The 24298-nt window shown below is 43.7% G+C and overlaps 2 protein-coding genes across 7 annotated transcripts in view; one reads left to right on the forward strand and one right to left on the reverse strand.

Moving 5' to 3' along the window:
- JARID2 (jumonji and AT-rich interaction domain containing 2) overlaps window positions 1-2433 on the forward strand; it is a 296798-nt gene extending 294365 nt beyond the window's left edge. For all 3 annotated transcript variants that reach the window (XM_066377097.1, XM_066377099.1, XM_066377098.1), the window contains one exon: window positions 1934-2433. In XM_066377097.1, the coding sequence (XP_066233194.1) occupies window positions 1934-2116 (183 nt within the window). In that variant the 3' untranslated portion in view covers window positions 2117-2433. The remainder of the gene's footprint in view (window positions 1-1933) is intronic.
- A 2088-nt stretch (window positions 2434-4521) lies between these two features.
- The window catches only part of DTNBP1 (dystrobrevin binding protein 1), a 160770-nt gene continuing 140993 nt past the window's right edge, over window positions 4522-24298 (reverse strand). For all 4 annotated transcript variants that reach the window (XM_066377102.1, XM_066377101.1, XM_066377104.1 and 1 more), the window contains 3 exons: window positions 15762-15917; window positions 6608-6751; window positions 4522-4900 (listed from right to left, as the gene is read on the reverse strand). In XM_066377102.1, coding sequence (XP_066233199.1) covers window positions 4683-4900; window positions 6608-6751; window positions 15762-15917 — 518 coding nt within the window. In that variant the 3' untranslated portion in view covers window positions 4522-4682. The remainder of the gene's footprint in view (window positions 4901-6607; window positions 6752-15761; window positions 15918-24298) is intronic.

Below are 24298 nucleotides of genomic sequence, written 5' to 3' on the forward strand. Positions count from 1 at the left end.
AAGCTTGGTCATCAGTGTTCAGAAGCCAGCAGCTTTGCCAGTGGCCCGGTTTATTTTAGTAAATGAAAATCGATAAGTCCATTCCGTTGACCATGTGTTTTTTTTTGTTGTTTTTTTTGTTTGTTTGTTTTTTGGTCGGGGGATTTCTAGTTCTGTTTGGATTTCAGAAGTGGCTCTGAGAGCACTGCAGACTCTTATTCTAAGCCCCAGAGTGCCTAGCAAACCAGTCCCACATGTCCGGGCCCTCAGGTCACATGGAATGTTCTGACTGCAGTGTGGGCTTCCTTGTGCTGTTGAGGTACCTTTGTCACATAGAGCTGGGTGTTAGAAGTCCATGTGTCCCTCATTGGCGTGTTTATTGTAGGTTTTTAAACAGCCACGGAGACTGTATTGTACAAGTGGACAGCCCTGCTCTTCCCAGGGCTATTTGGCTTTCTTTTTGGGCACTTTTCAATGTTTGCCTTTGAGTGATGCGAGTCCCCACTGCTGTGTCTAGGTCAGGGAGCAGGCCTGGAACCTAGCTGCCCTCAGGCCTCTATCTGATAAAGGGGCAGCCACCTGCCCTCCGTTTCATGACGTGTATGTCAGAGCTGCATGCCATTGTGATAATTTTGTTTTTTGTTTGTTTTGTTGTTTTGCTTTCTAAGTAAGAGAAGGGAGAGATAGTGAAATAGATTCCCACATGTGCCCTGACCCAGATCCACCTTGCAACACCAGTTGGGGGCCAATGCTTGAATCAGCTGAGGTATTTTTAGTGCCTAAGGTTGACCTGCTTAGACCAGTTGAGCCACTGGCTGTGAGAGAGCAAGTGGGAGATGGATGGGGATAGAAGCAGATGGTCACTTCTCTTTTGTGTGCCCTGACTGGGGATCGAATCCGGGATGACTACGTGCTGGGCTGACACTCTATCCACTGCACCACCACCATTCAGGTACAAATTTTTGATACCGACAGAGAAATGGTTCTCTTGAGTGAATTATAAGAATGCGTTTTTGTATGCCATCTCCATTCACAGTGAAAGAGGGAGTAACGGAAGTATTTCTAGACCAGTGTTTGCATTTATTTGTGAGACCCAGAGAAATGGGCTCGAGTGTCAAGATAGCCAGTGAAACAGCAGTTTCAGGCATTTGTCACCATCCAGGGAGCATGCCGAGAGCCCATGGATCTCTCTCTTAAGTCTCATTGTGGAGGTGGTAAGCTGAATGAATCCTCCCCTTCCTGAGTGGGGACCCAGAGTGGCTGCTGGCTTACCTCTTTAAACTCCGAAGTGGTAGGGAGCCCTCAGAGGTGCCTTGTGGTTCAGTCTGCTGATGAGTGTAGCCATGTGTGTCTTGGCATGTGCACCTGGTTGCGTGGTGAGGGAATTGGTACCCCAGGTAAATGAATAGACTCAGGTTGGGACGCAGCTCTCTCGGGAAGCAAGTTAACACAATTAACTGTAGTTAAAGGACTGCATGTATTTTAGGGCTTTAGCATATTAGTGTGTCTAAACCTTTCAGCCACCAGGAGGCGCTATTAGGCTCCCTGGAGTTTTGAAAGAACTGAAGGTTAGGTAGTTGTGATGAGGCAGGTTCTTCATGCACCTCGCCTGGCGCTGTGCTGGCTTTCAGATGAGAGATGACAGTGGCTTCTCCCTAAGAAGGAAACCATTTATTTTAGGTGCCCAGTTAGGCCAATGTCCTTATGAAGTTCTCTTGCTCAAGCCTACTGCGTCTTGCATTCAATCGTGGAGATTTCCAAAGCCCAGCCTGGCTTTCCTGAAACAGGCTCCTCAGATGATGCTCAGAAGTCTCCATTTGGATGTGGTCTGATGAGGGTGACAGGTGGCCCTAGCCATGCAACCAGCTCTGCTCTCAAAAAGGTCCCCAGGGTGGTTCTGGGGACAGTGCTCTTTGGTTTGTTAATTATTTATCTTCCTTTCAACTTGAAACAGGAACAAATTATCAGCCTGGTCAATCAGATCTGCGGCAAGGTATCCAGTAAGAACGGCAGCATCGAGAACTGTCTTAGTAAACCTACACCAAAAAGGGGGCCCCGCAAGAGAGCGACGGTGGACGTGCCGCCCTCCCGGCTGTCATCCTCCAGCTCTTCCAGAAGTGCTTCAAGCTCGTCGTGAAGCTGCCAACACCGTGGTCGAGGGAAATCTATTTTTTGTAATTATTATATTCTAGTTTGGAGTACTTGCTGTAGGATACAAGCTGTCTTTGCACTAGCTCTAAAGAAGATTTTCTTCTGGTTTTAGAGAACTAATTTTGTTTTAGCATTAAACTGTTGAACTTTTTTTTGTACTTAGAATACCTAGATACTGCAGTCAGATTTTTTAAACTGCCGTATATTCACTGTTTTAAAACCCTTGAGGGGCTGTATTAATTTGTATTGCCCCTGTGGCTGACAAAAGCCTTTTTGTTTTTTTGTTTTGTTTTTTTTTGTAACTGTTGGGGAAAAAAAGGCTTTTTAACCCATTTTTGAAGAGGGTGAAATTTGGAGAACAAATTTTAAAACCATCAGTCATGTGAGCAGATTTTTCTAGACAGGAAAAGGGATAGGAGACAGACAGACACACACACACACACACACACACTAGAAACTTGAAAAGAAATGGCTTTACTTTGGCTGTCTTTTCTTCTGTTATGTGCAAGATAAGTTTGTAATTTTTAAAACCGGAGAACCCCCACTGTTTCTCTGGGCGGTTATGGCAGCTGAAGGCGACGCTGTCCCCTAACCATAGGCCACCCGAGGCGGTTGGGGACGTGGTTCTCTACCAGCACATCACTATGCATCTGTCGAGGAAGAAGGAGAGGGAAGAAGACTGCCTGCCTTGGAGGGTCACGTGCGGAACCTGTGCCTGATTTCATTAGGAAATCCATTTTGTTATTTTTTGGTGCTGTTGGCTACTTTATCAAAAACCCTTCAATAGCATCCCTAAGAAAAAAAAGGAAAAAAACAGTGAAGCCTTTAAGTGCTTCTTTGTCATAGACGTGCAATCTTCCTAACATTCCATCCTCATCACTGCTTGTCTCACACCTTCACAAGTCAGCATTAACCTTTCTCCCGCGTTTGTTTCGATGATGATCACGTTAGAGCCACTAGGAGGTCTGCAGTTCTTTTTGAATGTGAAAATGCATTTGCGCTCATCTTGTCTATTTTTTCTCTTCATGTTGTAACAAAAAGAAAAAAAAGAAAAAAAAAGAATCCCATCCTTTTGTACATACGCCTGTAAATTGTTTTAAATACTTGAGCCTTTTTCTCAGTGGGGGTAGGGAGGGGGGTGAGAAGACAAGATGAAGAAAAGCCTTACATTTCAGTTTCTTCATCGGTTGGATTGGATGCTTACAGGGTTTTTCTTGTAACATTTATAAGTGCTGCTTACATCACTGAACAACAAAAAGATAATAATGGAGTAGCTGTTGCCCTTCTCCGGTTGTGTGTACAGTATGTGTGGAATAAAGAAGGGAAACTGTTTTCACGAGCTGTCCTGTTTCATAATTGGATTCATCGACCCCGTAGCCGCCCATATTGCACTGAGCTTGCCAGTGGGACTGTCAGGAGTGTCCTGTGATCCACTTTGTCGGTTGTTGTTGCAGAAGACTGAACTGTTTTTGGAATATTTAACGATTACATAAACAGTCCAAGTGTTTTCCAATGTGGTTGTCTGGTTTTTATGGCCTTGCTGTGTACTTTCCCTCTTTTTGACAGTGAACTTTCTGCCTATGGCTTACAGTTTGACATTTAATTTATTAGCGCTGCTCTGCACTCCTCCCTTGGGAGGAAAGACTTCATGTTGTTTATTGCCAGTTTTTTGTTTACTTTTCAGGTTTGTACTACAAGGTTTAATAATAAAACAAAGTTTTTTGGACATTTGTCGTGTGGAAGATGAGTGAATGAAATAAGCTTTCTTTACCGGTCAGTGGGTAAGGACCCCCCCCTCCCCCCCCCTCCCCCCCCCCCCCCGCCACCGAGGGGCACAGACGACACACACTGATCTTGCTCACTTTCATCTGCTGCTGCTGGTCTGAGTCCCCAACAAAGAGCATCAAATGCCCGCTGTATGCCTCTTGTTTTCTGTGGGGACCCCCTGGGAAACAGCTCGTGGCCCTTCCCCATGAGGGCACCATGACAGCGGGCAGGTCCCTCGCCAGTGCCAGGCCACGCAGGGTATTTCTTGTCAGGAGCAAGGGTGGCGTATTGCTCTGCTTATGCTTGTTTCTCTTCCTTTGGGCCCTGGTGCGTGGTCTAGTGTGACAGTCGGGGTTGCTGAACTGTTAATGATTTGACAGTGATCAGATGAAAAACCAGTTGTTAGAGCCAAGTCTGACTGGCTATATTGCAGAGGAAGCAGAACTGTCAGCAGGGGGCTCGTCTCCAGCGGTGAGCAGATGTGGAGACCACGTCGCTGGCCCCCCTGCTTGGCACAAGGTCCTCAGTGGCTTTCGTGGGCCCAAGTCGCCCTTCCTGCACTCAACACCTGAAGGAAGTGTGTGTTTGGAACCCTTTCTGCACAAAGTGGTCACGTACTCTCAGTTTAAAGTGCTCAAACTTTTATTAGCTTTTCTTTCAGTCCATTTCTCACAAACCACTGGCAACCGTGTGCCAGTCCGGGGCCTCCATTACACCACCTGCCCACAGTGGCTCCACATCAGTTGCGGCTCCTTCCACGGAGCTCCGAGGGTGTGGTTCCGGACTCAGGAGTCACTGTCGTTGCTATGTAAAGTAGCAAGGGCAGTGTCCACCTCCACTCCCTCCTCATCAGACTGAACAACAGGGGACTTCCCACCTTCACCGGGGTCCTGAGGGGCCGGGTCAGTGCAGAGGGAGGATAAGGAAGGTGGCCGAGTTTGTGATTCTGATGGATTTGGAACGTGAAGAGTAATTTCATCTGGACCAGTACTGGATTCAAGCCCTGCAGAATAAGAAAAAGCCTGTGATAAAAGCATTGCAATTTAAAATTGCCACCAACGATGGTGGTTTGAACTTGGCATGGACAGAAAGGGTATTGGTTTCCTGAGGTGAGTGGGGACTGCAGAACAAGGCCATCCACGCATCGCAAGAACCGTCCCCAGAAGAGGCTATGCTGGGCAACGCCAGGGCCGGAGCCGAGCCACTCCCTCTGCCGCCTGGGCAAGTCCTGCCATGTCCAGTCACATGTGCTGAAGGCCCAGGGACACACTGCATTTCTTTGAGAAGCATTCCCTGTAACCACGATAACCTAGATGTACTTCTTTATGTCCTTTGAAGTAATTCAGAGAAATCAATGCTAAGAGAAAAATTCAATCTTTAAGCATCTCCCCAACTTCACGGGGAGTAAAGGAGTCTTAAAGTCCTACACAGCTGATGGAGTCACTGTCGCCAGTGCTCCTCCTGGGTCAGGGCAGAGAGCCAGCATTCCGCCCCTTCCAGGGCCCCAGCCTTCCCAGGACAGGCTGGGGCAGAGGACGGAGATGTGACAGCAGCAAATGGAAGAATCGTGGGGCCTGAGCTGGGAGTGGGGCCTGTGGTGAGGACGACACTCCAGAGGGCTCACAGGACCTCCAGAGGGCTGTGCTCAGCCCTTCCTTATCCAGGAATGCCAGTGCTTGTCTGTGCTGATGGAGATCTAAGAAGACCCACCCACCCCAAGGTCAGGTCTGAAATTTAAACGAAATGAGCCCAGATAGAGGTCTGGAGCCTCAGTACATACTTGCTGAATGAATGTGATATTGTGAGAAGGCATTAAATGGAGTGCCCACAGGGTTGCAACTGATTTTTAAAATATAAGCCGAATGGTGAACACATACAACAAAGATGTGAAGTACCATATTTCCCCATGACTAAGACCCTTTATCAAAAACTTGGGGGTCTAAAAACTGGGTGCGTCTTATACAGTGGTTGTAGGGTTGTAGTGGTTGTAGTGCTTGTTTTTTTTTTTTAAATTTATCTCGATATACAAGGACTCCAAGACACTGTTAATGGTGGTGATGAAGTCCTCCAACTTCTCCTCGGGAGCGTTGGCTCATCCTAGCTCCCTGGGAGAAGGCTCTGGCCCGGACCGCCCTCACAAACATGTAGTGCTTGTTTTTGTGCTCATTGTTGAAGACAGTGATTCGTCATCAGACACAGACGAGGACAAGCTAATGGATGGGAGTTTTGACAGTGATGAGGGGTTGCATGAATTTTATGATGAATAAAACTTTATGTACATTATTTTTCAAGTTTTGGGCCCCAAAATTAGGGTGCACCTTCTACCTGGGGAAATACGGTCAATGTGTGCTACAGGAAGGGGGAAGCGTTTACAGACAGGCGCTGCTCAGACCAGCACAAGTGTGTGAGCCACAGGGGAGTGCTCCCACCTCCCCCCAGACTCCAGTCCTTAACCTATATAGCCACAAAAAACCACTCAAATTCTGAGACAGGTAACACAAACTTAAGAAAGGTGTCTGGGGAGAACACTTGAAGTCTGTGAGAAATTTGTGACTGAGCAGCCAATGCTTCATTGGCCCATTAGTGTGGGACCAGACACAGGTGTGTGGAGACAGGTGAGTAGAACAAGAGGGTTGACTGTGGCTTAGAGACTTTTATTACTCTGATGTCTTTCCTGTGAAGGGAAATATGTTAATAAGTCACCTCCTACCTAAGACCGGGGACAGCACGGCACTGTCGTCTCCACCTGAATTCAGGAACACATCCAGGGCCTCCTGGTCGGAGACGTCCATCAGATCCATCTGCTCCAGCATGTCGACATTGACCTCCATGGACGACATGCTGCCCATGGGCTCTAGGAACAGATTGGCACAAGAAATTACACTTTTTATCTTCAACAATACTTTAAAAAGTGGCCTTCAATTCAGTAGGCTAACTAGATTGTATTCTCTAGGTATAAAATATCTCCTGCTACTCCAAACTTAAAAATACAATTGGAGGCAATATAACATGCCACATCCCAGTTTGGTACTTGAAACCCATCCTAGATGAATCATGGTTACTATTACCTTTTATACCTTCCCAAGCAGGTCACCTGTTCACCTCCTGCCCTTTGCTGCAGGAGCTCCAGACAAGCCCACTTCTGCACTGAGCAGCTCCTGGCTGTCAGGAAGAGGGTGCTTTCTGAAAGAGGTGCGTTCCTGTGGGACGTGCGGTCAGCAAGCCCTGCTTGATGCACCTTGCCTCCCACCTCCAGCTGCCCCCAAACTTGGTTATCATTCCACTTAAAGTTTTCACTGCCCTGTGACATTTCTCTATTCTGCAATCTTAACAGCTGACATCAGGGCATTGGCAAGCTGGCGAGATGGAACCAAGTGCGCTCTGCAGAGAAAGACTAGGGAGGCAAATCAGCTCACCAACAGAAAGAAGCTATGAGACTAATGGAGTCTGTCTCAGAAGAGGTCCCAAATGAAAGATACCTCCTGGGTCTGGAATTCATTTCGAAACTACCTCTGTGGTCCAGAAAACTACAAGCAAGTTAAGTCACCCCGCATGATGGTGCCTGGCAGATGCAAGTACAGATTATTTCTGGGTGGACACACCCTTACACCTGGGTCTCAGACGCATGGTAAAGTACAAAATCCATTCCGACCCACTCCCCAATTTATAGCACACACATGGAGGTAAAGTCAGAAACAAACTCAGTATATTTTCCCCCAAATTAAATGATTGCCTATTTTCAAATCAAAAGATATAATCAAGAAATGAACAAATTAGAGCAGATATTTGAAAAAGAGCCAAATAATTTCCAGGAAAGAAAACTTAATCACTGAAATTTAAAACTCTGGGCACAAGTTAAACTGGAGGTTAATGAGAGCCAAAAAGGAAATTAATAAACTAAGACTGAATAAATTCCCTATTGTATAGAAAAGAAAAAGATGGGAAATATGGAAGAGCTTACAAGATGGAAAATGCAAAAAAATTTACACAGTTCTAACACGATAGCAGCTGCATCCAGAGGTGGATTATGTCCCAGATGCACTGAATGCTCTGACATCCCTGATTTAGGAAGCAAATGAATTCCAAACAAGACAGATAAAAGCAAGCCTGACCTACATCAATTGTAGCGAAATTGACAGAACATCAAAAGAGAAAGGGCAGATGAGGAAAGATAATGAAATAATCAGCTTCTCCACCACAATAAAAGGCAGAAGACAGAATAATAAATTCAAAGAGGTGAGATAAATGTCATCTCTAAAATTATACATCATTAAATAGCATTTAAGATGAAGTATAAGGTAACAAGCACTGTCAGGCAAAAATACTTTACCACGGAGACTGCTCTCACTAAAAGAAGAGGGTGATGAATCCCAGAAGGTCTGAGGGGCAAGAAACATGTTAAAGCAGTGAAAATCCTTGTAAGTTTGTGAGTTACTATAAAATACTCAGAGTAGTGTCCAATTTGGGGGACTTATTCTGGCATAATTAAAGGACCAAGCAGCAGTGACAGGAGAGGACAGCTGTGATGAGAGCTGAAGCAGTGTTAAGATCCTTGTTTTGTTTGGTAGGAAAGTGAGAATGATTGTTTCTGGGCACCACAAAATCATTCAAGTTCAGCACTAAAACAAATGGTATGTGATTTCCATTTTTAGCTGGGGGAAAATTTATTATCGATTAGATGATCCCGCTCAAGGGACAATATCCACAGCAATGTCACCTGGACCCACGTGAAGTCCACCTTCCCTGCATCAGACCTTGTCACAGAGCTGCTGCACATTCCCAGCCTGGAAGATGCACAAGGGACATCAGTGCAGGGTTATCCTGGAGCTCCTTCAAGGCTGACTGGTCAGGGAGAACATGAAGGCACAGTGGTCAAACTTGTTTTGGGGACACTGCTGTGGATGCTGTCAGCATGGCATTCTGGCTTTTGGCCTTGCTGTGACTTCAGTTTTGAGAGGGACAGAGGCTCCCTTGTGTCTGTGCCATCCTCTTAAGGGAGGGTAGGGAGAAAAAGAATGGACTAAAGAGTATAGAAAAATATTTCAGGAAAATACCAAATGAACCAAATTTGCCAGTTAACAGAGGGATTATAAAACTGAATTAAAAGGATAAAATCTAGCTATATTCTGTTCATAGGAGACACTCCTAAAACAAAGACACAAAAACATTAACAGGTTATAAAAAGTGGAAAATGGTGTGGAAGTCCCGGGTTCGAGTTCCGGCCAGGCCACACAGGAGGAAAGAAAAAAAAGTGGAAAGTGGGAAAACAACTTTAAGAAAAAATCTGGTATAGCTATATTAATATCAAAAGAGGAAACAAAAGCAATATTGGTGTAGTTGTTATTTTTCTTTTAAGGGATCAAGTCTCCAGGAAGACACCTGATAATTTCTGTGTGACAATAAAAATAGCTAGAATGATAAAGTGTAACATCCATAATTATAGGAGATGTAAGAGGGTTAAATTTACCTCTTTGAAAGTTAACAATTAAGCAATCCTAAAAGTAATAATAGGGGACATTTGAGCAACCCAATTAACAGGCTTGATGAAATGGACATATACAGAACATATGCTATCATTTATAATCGTTCTCAAGTACACATGAAATCTGTTGAAAAATTCTTTGTAACAGGCAATAAAGTCTTGAATATACATAAAAAATCCATTCTCCAACCACAATTAAAATTTAATCAGGGATTGGTAACAAAAAGTAACTAGAAAACACCACACATTATTTAAAAACAGTTCATAAGTCAAATCTTAAAGGAAAATTATAAATACCAAGAGATATTACTTATCAAAACTGACAGAACAGTATTATAGTAGTACCCTAAAGAAAAATCACAGCTTTGAATGCCATATTAAGGCTGAAAATTGAGCTTAAACGTTTTACTCAAATTAGACCAAAAATATAAAAATTAAATAGAAAATGCCCAGTACTAAAAAGAAACAAATGAAATAATGACACAATAGAAAGAAACAAACTAAAATCTGGTCCTTTGGAGAAAACACTTTAAAATGAGTTAAGATTTATATTAAAAAAAACCCCAAAAAACAAAAGCAATAAAAGAACTTCACAATTTGAGGAATGCAAAAGCAAACCTAACGCCAAATATTACAAAGATTGAAGAGTACCATGGATGATGTTATACAAATTTAATTGAAAATTAAAGACAAGCTGGGAAAATTCCATGGAAAGTTTGCTAAAATTAACAAGAAACAGGAAGTCATTGTAAGTATCAGAGAAAAAAAATAGGTAGTTCTTCCCACAGAGAACTTCCTGGTCCCAGAGTGCCAGAGGCGAGCTCGATGCCCCATGCGGAGACAAACGAGATTGCCATGTGCATTTCCGGTCCCAGTGAGACGCCAGTTCTCAATCTAGAAATTTAAGGCAATTCTAATCAAACTCTGGAAAAGGTTTTTCATAGAACTTGGAAATCTGACTTTACAATTATACAGAGGGACAAAGAACCAAGAATAGGCACAGCAACTCTGAACAAAAAAGAACATAAAATGTGTGTGGGGTGTGCAGGAGTCACTCTACCATATACATCAAGACTTGCTATAGACCGGGTTTCTCAACCTAGCATATTGATGCTTTGCACCAGATAACTCTGTTGTAGGGCTGTCCTGTACATTGTAGAATCTCCTAGCAGCATCCCTGGCCTCTACCCATTAGGTGCCAGTAGCATATCTCTACCCCAATCACAGTAAGCAAAAGTATTACCAGACACCGCCAAATGTCCTCTATGGGATAAAACTGTTCCCAGTTGAAAATCAGTGCTAAAAGAATTGTAATTAAGAAGTATGATTTTGCCTGAGCAGGTGGTGGTGCAGTACATAGAGCATCAACCTGGGACGCAGGGGTCCCAGGTTCAAAACCCCAAGGTCGCCGGCTTAAATGCGGGCTCACCAGCTTGAGTGCAAGGTCTCTGGCTTGAATGTGGGATCATAGACAGAATGTGGGATCATAGACATGACCCCATGGTCGCTGGCTTGAGCACGGGGTCACTGGCTCAGTTGTAGGGGTCAAGGCACATATGAGAAAGCAATCAATGTACAACTAAGGTGCCCCAACTATGAACTGATGCTTCTCATCTCCCTTCCTGTCTGTCTGTCTCTCTCTCTCTAGCTAAAAAAGACATCATTCTGGCTTGAGGCTAACAAATAGAAGAATGGAGCAAAATGAGAGCTTAGGAAAGACTCACAGTGGAAATGGACAGGACAATGTGAAACAGTGGTGACAGTGCTGGTGCTGAAATAGTTACTGCTTTGGAAAGAATGAAAATGGGCTCCTTACCTTATGACAGCAACAAAAATCAAGTGGCGTGGACTGAACAGCCAATAGAAAACGGAAATTTTAAACTTTTTGTGCGATGCTCTTAAAACTTGGAATTATATCAAAGATAGACTTATATCCTTAAAACAACATTTTTATATGTCTGGAATAGTTAACATTTTTTAAATATCTGAAGCAAATGTAAAATATTAACATGTTAAATCTGGGAATATAAGTATGTTACATTATTTTCAATTCTTTTCTGAGTATTTAAAATTACTAATTAAAATAAAAACCAGTAATGGATCCCAAATAAGTTTGAAAGTTCTAAATAAAACCGTCATGGGGAGATAATCAGACAAAGTTAAAATTTTAAGCTGGTTAATTGTGTTGTGTGATACTTCAGCATTTTGGATCGTATCTTGAGGGAAACTGAATTTTAGGATAGGGGCAGTCTTATCTATTAATTCTATCTTTTCTAACTGAATTTATCTCCAACCCCAACATTGTCTCCTCTGTCTGGGGTCCTGGGTTCACTCTGGAACATCTAAGAAGTTAGTCGGAGTGTCTGAGGGCACAGGGACACCCTAGCTCCGGAGGTTGGACTTTGCTAAGTTACCAGCTCAGCAGAGATGCATGGGATCCTGAGAACTGTGTGGACACATGGGTAGAGAACAGGGCATCTTCAGGGTGACCTATTTATAATTGCACTGTCCATACCCTGCACTCAAAAGCAATAAACACTTTCTTGAGAAAACGGGAGTCACAGCAGGTAGAAGATGAACCTGGGTCAGGTTCTTACAAAGCACCTAATTTTGTCCTAACAGCATGAAGACCTGCAGGGCATGGGGCAGGTCTCAGTCCCTTCTGTCTCAGTGCTCGGGCGCTGTCTCCACTTTTCTTCAAGTGCTCAAAACCAAGATAATTCGTGTTTAACTGATTATCTGTTCAACAATGCTGGCTGAGCACGGCTCACTGCATAGCACTGCACTGTGCTAGCCCCGGACGGTCCTGCAGCACGGGTCTCTATGCCGTGGGCTCACTGCACAGCGCTGCACTGTGCTAGCCCCGGACGGTCCTGCAGCACAGGTCTCTATGCCGTGGGCTCACTGCACAGCGCTGCACTGTGCTAGCCCCGATGGTCCTGCAGCACGGGTCTCTATGCCGTGCGCTCACTGCACAGCGCTGCACTGTGCTAGCCCCAGATGGTCCTCAGCATGGGTCTCTATGCCGTGCGCTCATTGCACAGCGCTGCACTGTGCTAGCCCCAGACGGTCCTGCAGCACAGGTCTCTATGCCGTGGGCTCACTGCACAGCGCTGCACTGTGCTAGCCCCGGACGGTCCTCAGCATGGGTCTCTATGCCGTGCGCTCACTGCACAGCACTGCACTGTGCTAGCCCCGGACGGTCCTCAGCACGGGTCTCTATGCCGTGCACTCACTGCACAGCACTGCACTGTGCTGTGCTAGCCCCGATGGTCCTGCAGCACGGGTCTCTATGCCGTGCGCTCACTGCACAGCGTTGCACTGTGCTAGCCCCGGACGGTCCTCAGCATGGGTCTCTATGCCGTGGGCGCACTGCACAGCGCTGCACTGTGCTAGCCCCGGACGGTCCTCAGCATGGGTCTCTATGCCGTGGGCGCACTGCACAGCGCTGCACTGTGCTAGCCCCGGACGGTCCTCAGCATGGGTCTCTATGCCGTGGGCGCACTGCACAGCGCTGCACTGCTAGCCCCGGACAGTCCTCAGCACGGGTCTCTATGCCGTGGGCACACTGCACAGCGCTGCACTGTGCTAGCCCCGGACGGTCCTGCAACACGGGTCTCTATGCCGTGCGCTCACTGCACAGCGCTGCACTGTGCTAGCCACGGACGGTCCTCAGCACGGGTCTCTATGCCGCGGGCGCACTGCACAGCGCTACACTGTGCTAGCCCCAGACGGTCTTGCAGCACAGGTGTCTATGCCATGGGCTCACTGCCCACAGAAACAGGTACTCTCAACCTGCCGGGAAGGATGTTCATTTCTCCTGAGAACAGGAGCTTTTTGAAAAGGCACTTCCATTTTCTCTTTGCCTCCTCTGAGCCTAGAAGTGTGCTGATCACTTAGCTTGGGAAATGTATACTGAACTAAACTGAAGGAGGGTAGTGGTAAAGTGTTTAGCAGTAAGAATTCCTATCACTGTTCTCTTCATTGCCCTACCTCCTCCATGACCTCCTGGTGTATTGTCTTTTTTCCGTTTTTAACAGACTTTTTTATTTTTTCAGAGAGAAGAAACAGTGAGGGGCAGACGGGGAGAGAGATGAGAAGCATCAATTCTTCGTTGCGACACTTTAGTTGTTCATTGATTGCTCTCTCATATGTCCCTTGACCAGGGGGCTACAGCTGAGCCAGTGACCCCTTGCTCAAGACAGCGACCTTGGACTTCAGGCCAGCAACTTTTTGGGCTCAAGCCAGTGACCATGGGGTCATGTCTATGATCCCACGCTCAAGCTGGCTACCCTGGACTCAAGCTGGTGAGCCCACACTCAAGCCGGTGACATTGAGCTTTTGAACCTGGGTCCTCAGCGTCCCAGGCTGATGCTTTATCCATTGTGTCACTGCCTGGTCAGGCTGTATTGTCTCATTATGCTCAAATTTGTGGGTCAGATATGACAGGGTGTGTATGTCTTTTACAGGCTGAACGTTTGTGCCCCTTCAATTTGTGTGGGAGGTGATTAGGTTTAGATGAGGTCCTGAGGGTGGGACCCTCACACGAGATCAGTGCCCTCCTAAGAGACACCAGAGAGATGCACTCTCTCCAGAATGTGAGGACACAGTGAGGTGATAAGCCAGGAGGAGCGCCCCGATGGAACCAAATTAGCCAGTACCTTGGTCTAGGACAGAGGTCCCCAAACTCTTTACACAGGGGCCAGTTCACTGTCCCTCAGACCGTTGGAGGGCCGGACTATAAAAAAAAACTATGAACAAATCCCTATGCACACTGCACATATCTTATTTTAAAGTAAAAAAACAAAATGGGAACAAATACAATATTTAAAATAAAGAACAAGTCAATTTAAATCAACAAACTGACCAGTATTTCAATGGGGAACTATGGGCCTGCTTTTGGCTAATGAGATGGTCAATGTGCTCCTCTCACTGACCACCAATGAAAGAGGTGCCCCTTCCGGAAGTGAGGCAGGGACCGGATAAACGGCCTCAGGGGGCCGCATGCGGTCCGGGGGCCATAGTTTGGAGACCCCTGGTCTAGGATTTCCAGTCTTCAGACTGTGAGAAATAAATTTCCATTGTTTCAGCCACTCCTAGTCTTTATTTATTTATTTTTTTTGGCAGCCTGAGTGGACTAAGATGATGTCCTTCTCAGCTCCTGCCTATGACAAGGCACAAATCCCTGGAGAAAACAGAAACAGCTCTCTCTATAACCAGCACCGAGCACTAGAGAAGCTGAACACGGACATACTCTGCAGGAACAGGCAGGCTCTTTTTTTTAGATGAAGACTCTAGATCAGTGGAATACAAAGAGGGAGAGCTAACTCTGGGGACAAAGGTTAAACTTTGAATCTGTACTGTCCACTCTACGTTTAAAAAAGCACTATCTACATAATGCATTCTTCCTTGTTCTGAGGCATTTGCATATCACTATTCGTTTTTTCAACATTATTTTCCTTCCTCATTCTTTGATTTCTTTACCCTCTCCTGGGTGGACACAGACTGACTGATTCAGAACAGTGAGGGTGACAGAGGTAAGTTGGGGGCTGTGGTGAGGGCCAGAGAAGCACACGGAAGTTGAGCACAGACACACTGGAAAGGTGAGGGGGTTTCCATAAGGTGAGAGGCTCAGGAGGACAGAAAGGCAGGTGCGCAGCGACACCCCTCTCCACGCTGCCTGTGATAGGAGGCTGCTCCTGCCACTCAGTGCCACCTGAGAACGCTTCCCACCGCCTGCCACCCAGCTGCTCCTGAGACACCGGTCTTGGGAAAGGGAGGAGAATTAGGGAGTCAGGACCCTATTTCTTGGCTACTCAGTCTGCTCTTAGGAACCATCAGCAATGTGGCCCCTCACGCATCTAGATGTTCATCACAGCACCATTAACAGAGGTACAGAATCTAAATGTTCAAAATGTCCAACCAGGATCAATCCTGACGATGCAGATACAAGCTTTAACACATACCCTCTCAAAGAATTTTGAATAATACATGGGGAATGATCCCAAACAGTATTAAGAAAAGGGAGCTATAAGGCCAGATATGTGGACAGTTTGATATCAATGACATAAATAGATTCACACACAGAGACCGGAAAGAACCACTCTACATAGTACTACAGATCATTCTGTGTTATAGTATTACAGGTCATGTTTCTTTGGTCTTTTTTTTCCCCCTAACATATTTCATGTTTTCTAAACATCTTTAACTAAAGGCCAGAAGTACAGAAGGAGGCAAAGACAATGGCAAGACAAATCGATGGTTGGGTATGATGCATCCCTCAGTTTTGGGGGGCTTTCTCCCACGCTGCACTTGGGGGCGTAGCACAACACCATGCCCACACCTCCGAGAAGCCCCGCAGCCAGCCCCGCCCGGCACTCGCCTCGCCTCTCTGTGATCTGCAGGTAGCCTGTGGACAGGTACTGCTCCATGTCCTGCTGGAAGGCCTCCTCAAAGAACTTCTGCCGCTCCTTCAGCTTCATTTGCTGGGTGTGCTCCATTTCCAGGACCTTCTGGGTGTGCTCTGCATCTAGTGCAGCTAAGGAAACAATTTGGGTCAAGGTTGAAAAGAAACTGAGACCAGAAATGGGTCTAAAACCTACTCATATCAACCCTCCAGGCCAACAGTGTCAACTCTGGCAGGTGCCCTGAGTGTAACACAAACACCTCCTCTCCCCCAGTTGCTGCTTCTGTCCCTGCTGTCTTTGCCCACGCTGTTCCCACCCACATCGCCCACTCCTCATGAAAGGGATGTCCATCTTTCGAGACTGACTTCTCAGTTACTCCCTCTACTCAAGCAGTATTTGCTGCTCCATCTTGAGGTTGTCATAACAATGTGGTCAAATCTTTGTAGCTGACTGATACATTATAGTATAACAGGTAAAGACTCGGACTTCCCAGAGGATTTTGACCATATGTTCTTCATCTTAATATTAGCCAGCTCAGAGCCTGGCACATAATAAGGACTCCATAAATGTTTATTAAAGAGCAAGAATGTAGCCATGTGATCTTGTCGAACAGTGTCTGGTCTTGGTTTTGTTTATTAACTGTGCTAAGTCAGTTAACCTTTCTGAGCCTCACATGACTCATCTGAAAATTCGGCACAAAAATATTAACCCAATATTAAAGTAAAACTTAAACAAAACAATGTAAAAGACTTTATAACTGAAACAAGCAATAATTGCCCAAGGTGGGTGGGGTTGGGAAGACAACAGAGACTTCAGCCAGGCTGACACCCTGACGTCAGTCTGTGAGACCCTGAACAGGGAACCTCATCCAGGAGCCCTGTTGTCACACCAGGCCTTGATTTCTCACTGATAGACTCTGAGCTAATTTGTGTTGTTTTGGGCCATTCAGTTTGTAGTGATCTGTTAGCAACATGGGATACTGCAAATAAACTGTATCCAGCCCCTGCCCAAATCTGACTGGCTGAAGAATCGAAAAAAAATAACAACTTGAGTTCTTTACCTTAAACAAATATTTTGCAACACTTGACCTGTGGCAGACACCAGGATTGGCTGAACATGGCAGGAGAACAAAATCTCAGCTAACTCACTGTCCTGGGTAAGGGCCCAAGACACTGGGAAATAATTTCACCCGAGGCTTTGTTCCCTCTGGGGAGTGTCATCTCAGGGGATATTCAGACTTATATAACTAAAAAAAAAAATCTGATTAAAAAATGCACAGAGAATTTGAATAGACATTTTTTCCAAAGATGACATAAAAATGGCCAGCAGGCACATGAAAAGATGTTCAACATCACTAATCATCAAGGAAATGCAAATCAAAACCATAAAGAGATATTGCCTCACATCTCTTATGGTGGTTATTATTTAAAAAAAAGAAATAACAAGTTGACAAGCATGTGGAGTAAAGGGAATGTCTGTACACTCTTGGTGGTACTGCAAACTGGTGCAGCTGCTATAGAAACCAATATGAAGACTCTTCAAAAATTAAAAATAGAACTACCACAGGATCCAGCCATTCCACTTCTGCGTATTTAGCTAAAGGAAATGAAAACGGTATCAAAGAGATATCTGCACACCCATGTTTATTGCTGCAGCATTATTCACAATAGCCAAGATATGGAAACAGCCTAAGTGTCTGTCAGTGGATGAATGGATGACGAAGATGTGCATTTATACAACAAAATACCATTCAGCCATGAGAAAGAAGGATATCCTGCCTCCGAGACAACACAGATGGGCCTTGAGGGCATTAAACTGAGATAAACCAGAAGAGAAAGACAAACACTGGCTGGTACCATTTCTATATGGAATCTCATAGAAACAGAGAGCAGAGAGTAGAATGGTGGTTACTGGGGCTGGGGGATGTGGGGGAAAGGGACTGGAACACTGGCCAAAGAGTACAAACTTGCAGAGAGAAGATGAGGAAGTTCAGGAGAGCTAACGCACAGTGCTGTGACTACAGTCAACAATATTGTAGTGTGTGTGTGTGTGTGTGTGTGTGTGTATTAAAGTTTCTAAGAGACTACATCTTAAATATTCTCACTACAAACAAGAAATGATAATTATGTGGTGATGGAGATGTTAGCTAACTTTATGATGATATTCATATTGCAATATAGAAAGGTACCAAATCAACATGTTGTATACCTTAAACTTATACAATGTTATACATCAAGTACATATCAATTAAAGACTGGGATGTTACCAAGAGATTTTTAACAAGAAAAAACCACCATAGCAGTACTTACAATGAGCAATGGTCTACAAGCCCCATGTGATCAGTCTGGGTTCCCCAACCCCACAAATACCCAACACCATACTACACAACTTCTGAGTTCTATATAATCCTGTAGGCATGATATACAGTGTGTCCATAAAGTCATGGTGCACTTTTGACCAGTCATAGGAAAGCAACAAAAGACGATAGAAATGTGAAATCTGCACCAAATAAAAGGAAAACTCTCCCAGTTTCTGTAGGATGATGTGGCAGCATGTGCACATGCACAGATGATGATGTAACACCGTGTATACAATGGAGCAGCCCACGGCCATGCCAGTCGAGATGTGGACGGTACAGAGGAAAGTTCAGTGTGTTCTGTGGCTTGCTAAATTCGAATCCGTGACCAAAGTGCAACATAAATATTGGTGCGTTTATAACGAAGTGCCACCACATAGGAATAACATTACTCGGTGGGATAAGCAGTTGAAGGAAACCCGCAGTTTGGTGGAGAAACCCCGTTCTGGTAGGCCATCAGTCAGTGACGAGTCTGTAGAGGCTATACGGGATAGCTACCTAAGGAGCACTAAAAAATCTGTGCATGAGCCCACATCGAACTGCACTGAATAGGTATAAAACTGGGAGAGTTTTCTTTTTATTTGGTGCAGATTTCACATTTCTATGGTCTTTTGTTGCTTTCCTGTGACCGGTCAAAAGTGCACCATGACTTTATGAACACACTGTAGCTCAAAAACTCAATAACAGAGGATATTTTTATTCCAAATTGGCTATAGTCTCCAATACTTAGACTATTCTGGGCATTCTTCTTCTGTTATAATCTACATATATGCAGGACATATAAACTTATATTAACCAAAGCAACACAAATAGGACAGTAAATCTTCCCAAGAACATATACATGGACTGTGTACAATACTGATGATGTACATTCTGTTTGTACTATCATAATCACTTTGTGTGTTCTCTGTTTTTTCCATGTCACACCCATCCCCTATCTTCATTTACAGGGAGATGGAACCTGAAAAGGGCAATCAGTCTGGGCTGGGGTCCCCTCTCTTTGAGCAGGTGCTTCTGGTGCCTCTGCCTCATACTTTCAGCCTCCCTCTGGTTTCAGCTGCCCTCCTGTGATCTCCTTCCTGTGCCCACAGGCCCCGCTGCAAGACCTTGCCTGTGCATCTCTATGTTTTCCTGGTCAGAGTAGTCTCTGAATCCTGAAACCTTTACAAGCCAGCCTAACCCCTAAATTCTGGGGAATTAAGGGAACTTTCACCAGTGGGTGACAGAAGTTTCCCAGGAGGCAGTCTGACAACCTCAGAGATCACGGGGGAGCCATAGACCCTTGGCTGCGGCAGCAACTTGAACAGAACATCGCTTCATTGAGTTTTCCTCCTTCGCTCGCACTCGGCTCCTGCACTCCTGGTTCCTGGGATCACCTCCCAAACAAACTTCCTGCAGCAAAATTCTCACCTCGAACTGTGGTTCCAGAGAAGCCCAAGCCAGGAAATCTATCACTAGCTATAACTAACCTAATCTCACTATGTCTCAACTTCCTCCTCTGCCCATGAAAGGTAAAGGGCTGTAAACAGGATTACACGAGGTAACACATGCATCGCCACACAGCACTGACCAATAGCTGACAGCTAGTATTAACAGCAGTACTGTTTAAAGCAGCAGATTCTTAGAAAGAAAATGTATGAAACATGACCATGAACCCGTTAGAGTACAAATGCTGAGGATCACCCTAACCCTGCCCTGCTCAGACACTTCAGAGCTGGCCACCTTTCAGTACCCTTCACAATCCACAAGGAAGTAGCATGCACTCAGAAGAGCAGGAAAAAAAGGACCGAGGGGGATGCCTTTTCATTTGTTTCAGTTTGGCTGTCAAGCTATCCATTTAACTGTTTCATGGCTGCCAAGTACATTAGAACAAGTCAACCTTAAAATAGATTAAGGATGCGTCATACACTTCAAAGTACAATTAATCATTAAAAAATAATTCCAGAATAAGCAGCTCAAAAACAAAGATCAATGTAGAAATCATCAAAGGGGTTTTCATTAAAGAATATGTTGTACCAATTGAATTTAGATTTCCTATATATAGAGAAATAGTTATATAACTTGAAAACTCCTTCTTCTCAAGACTTCTGCTTCAAAAGTTCAATTCTCTCCTGTTTCTCAATTTTAAGTCCACTGGTTTTTTATTTTAGGTTTTCTTTATCAGAATGAAATCTAATCATGTCTCAGCCCTCACAAAAGGGGAGGTTTGGATCAGGACACTTAAGATGACTTAAAGAAAAAGAAGAAAATAGCTTTGAAGTTTTAAAACACGTTATACAGGAGTTTGAAATAGTTCCAACTGCTGTATCTCATTGAGCTTCGGAGCCCTTCTCTGCCCAAGGGTGACCACTGTGCAGGGCCTCTGCTTCCGTACCAGCTCTGCATGCAGGACAAGATGAAAAGCACCTGGCACACCTCACTCAACTGCCCTGCTCTGCTGCTGGGAAGATCACCCTCACTACACGCCCAAGTGAAAGCGCTCTAATTCTGCCGCTCACCCTGGAATCAGCAGCATAGTTCTTGCCAAGAAACAGCCACATTTGGGAATGGCCAAGTGATGGAAGAACGTGTGAGGGAATATTTCAAATCTAGAGATTAAAAAGCATGTGAATTTTAGAATGACTATGGAAAAATATAAAGTATGGAGAATTTTCTACAAGAAAAAAATGACGCCTTGTTCACATTTAAGATGTCATTTATTAAACTAAGGAAAGCAAACAAGTACGGAGATTTATAGAACTTCAAAACATAGCCTTAAGATGAGAAATAAAAAAACCATGACAGAACTATAGTAGTTTTCTACCAGGAGTTAAGAGTAATCATTTCACTCCATTGTCAAGCGGATCTGTGCTTTCTTTGCTTCATCCCAGGTCATCGCTCAGCTGATCAGACTGCAACTTCCACTTCCGCCCCCCACTACCAGTTTCCAATGGATAAGTTACTCAACACAACATAAAAATCTACTACCATTGAAGATGGCATAATCAATTCTCTATTATGTGTTCTAATGGGGCATAAGGGTTCCACACAATACAAAAAATATTTTTAAAAATCCATCAAGCTAATTTTAGGAACCATTTCAACCTATTCCATAACTAAGCCTTTAAACACAGCTACTAAGTACTAAAGACAGCGAGGTGGTAAGGCCTGAAGATGGCCCCCAAGCTGCTGGGAGGCAGGGGAGAACACGTGAGGGAAACCAGGTTACTCTCTCGGCTAAGAGTTCATGGGAATCTCTTTAATGAGAAAAAAGAAACAATAAAATTTAAACGAGTTCAGAAAAATTCTGGTAATCTTTATTAAAAATTAAGAGAATTTTTCTTCAAGATAAATAACCAAGACTAAGAATAAACTTAAAACTTAGGATTTAAATGTCGACAATACAGTTTATATGTTGTTGGAGTATGAATTTTGTGATACTAAAATACATGGTGACATGATCAGCGGAGAACTGTGAAATGTCTATACATATCGAAATAGAAGTAGTAAATAGGTATCTTTCCAAACTGTTTTTGATAAAAACTTCACTGCCAACCGGCTGTCAAACTACAGGACCAATAAAAGACAATACTAAAATCTATCAGAATGACAGAAGTTTTAAAAATCCCTCTGAAATCACCAAAAACAGATGACCACAACTAACACTTGGGTTTACATGCATCAGGTTTTCTTTTTTCCTTGAACTATATGAAATTATTATAATCAATCATATTTTTTTGTACCACTGGAAGAGTTGTTTTTAACTTTGTATCTTGGAACAGTTATAGGTTCATAGGATGTTGTCATGAAATGTACAGGGCAGTCAGTCCTGTGCAGCCATCCCGAATTTCTATAGCGCTAACATCTCACATAGTGACGGGACAATAACAAAACCCAAACAGTTGATACCAGTTTATACTGCTGCAGTCCGCAGACCTTGTGCAGACTTCACCAGGCACACAGCACTTGTGGGAGTGTGTCTGTGGGGGGCAGGGGAGCTGTGGGCCGTCTTATGTACATGCAGCCTTGTGTAACAACCACAAGGCTATGTACTACAGCCCCTTCTTGTAACCATACTCTTCCTTCCCCCATAATCTATGATTATGTTATTTCTCACATTTTACATAAACATGCCCTTTTGAGATTGGCTTTTTTTTTTTTTTAGATTGGCTTTTTTTTACTTGGTAAAATTTCCTTGAGGTTCTTTGAAGTTGTTGCATGGACTGATGATAATTTGTTCCCTTTTCTTGCTGAGTAGGATTCCATGGTATAGATGTACTGGTTTGTTTAGCCACTCACTCACTGAATTCATTCATTCACTATTGGCTATATGAATATAACTGCTATGATCATTTGTGTACCAACCAGTTCCTACATAAAAATAAGCCATTTCTCTCAGATAAATATACAAGAACGCAATTGCTGGGTCATATGGTAAGTGCATTGTTTAATTTGGAAAGGAACTGCCAACTCCTTTTCAGAGTGGCTATGCCATTTTTCTATCCCCATCATCAATGTATGTCTGGGTAACTCCTTCCTGCACACCCTTGCCAGCATGTGGTAAGACCTACTAACTGTAACACAGGGAATCTTGTTTCCTGTCCTCCTTTTCCCCAGAGTATGTGGTATATATCCTTTAGGAACAAGTTTAAACTTCCTCTTATACTTCTTTCTTTCTCTCTCTCTCTTTTCTCTCTCTCTTCTTTCTCTCTCTCTTTTCTTTCTTTCCTTCTTTCTTTCTTTCTTTTCTTTCTCTTTCTTCCTTCTTTCTTTCTCTTTCCTTTCTCTCTCCTTTTTTCTCTCCCTCTCTTTCTTTCAATTTTTATTTACTGATTTTAGAGAGAAACATCAATTTGTTCCACTTATCTATGCATTTATTGGTTAAATCTTCTATGTATCCTGACCAGGGATCGAATCCACAACACTGGCAGATCAGGATGATACTCTAACCAACTGAGCTATGTCCAATAACTGCTTCTTTTCTATAGGTTCTTTTAGTTCCTGAGATATTTCTTTCTTTCCCCTACTTTAATTTTCTTTATATTTGGATGAAGTAAAACATCTAATTTTAAAAAATCTATTCAGGAACAGAGAACTTCTAGACAATGACCAAATATACAATACAGCAAGATTTTCTTCCAGGTTTAAAGCCCACCAATTCTGTATTTTTACTATTTAACAGCTATGTTTTATTTCTACTTTAAATTAGTTTTCAAAATAAGACAATTTCAATCATTTTTAAAGTCTCCCCTACCTCCTGCCCTCACCTTAAAAAAATGAATACAAATTGTCTCAGGGCAGACCAAATAGATACCTTAAAATAATATTATTCTATAATTGGGGTTTTTATACATAGATTTTTAAAATAACTTCTGTGCCCTATATTTCTACAGTTTTAAATTTTTTTGTTTAACTTTTACAAATAGTTTCTAAGACAGACTTAAAATTAATTTATACCTTAAAGAATTTCTATGAGTATTCTAAAGTATTATAGAGCCCTTATTCTTCATAATTGGTATGTCAAAAATTAATTCTCCTGTGCATGCTCAAGTTGTTAACACATTTTTAAAAAGAAAGTGAAATGACCTTCTATAGAACTTCTATTCTTCTCCTTCCAGCACACCGCATACTCCCCCACACATTTATCAAGAATGAAATGGTACTTATTTTCTCTTACATGCAACTAAGAAAGGATGGTCCTTACCTAAAATAGGGTGGTTTAGAATAATGGCCAGTTTCTCAAATAGTCAGAATAAATAACTTTCAGACAACACAGAACTCATGGCAATTCCTCATGATACTTCACAATGTTCAGCCCTTCTGAGCAGCTAGTCAACAGCTGTTTCCTAAATCCATGTCACAGGAAACAAACACTATTCTAGTAACTAAACTTCTGGGACACTTTAAAAATTTCCATCAACCACTCTGAAGGAAGTGACCACTATCTAGACTGTATTAGCAAACTGGTACCGTGGAAACACAATGTGTACAAGGTCTGCTGAAAAGTAAGATGGGGATGCTAAGCTGTGCCTTGTCTTCCGGGGCGGGGGGGGGGGGCACGTGGCAGCCTGCATGGCCCATGTGGCTGTGGCCTGAGCCACACCCTTCACCCTCCCTTCCTCCTCGGACTACCCATCAGCTAAGTAGGAGGGGAGGTCTGGACGATACCCATAAGAA

Source organism: Saccopteryx leptura, chromosome 3 (genome assembly GCF_036850995.1).
Source record: "Saccopteryx leptura isolate mSacLep1 chromosome 3, mSacLep1_pri_phased_curated, whole genome shotgun sequence".
Lineage (NCBI taxonomy): Eukaryota > Metazoa > Chordata > Mammalia > Chiroptera > Emballonuridae > Saccopteryx > Saccopteryx leptura.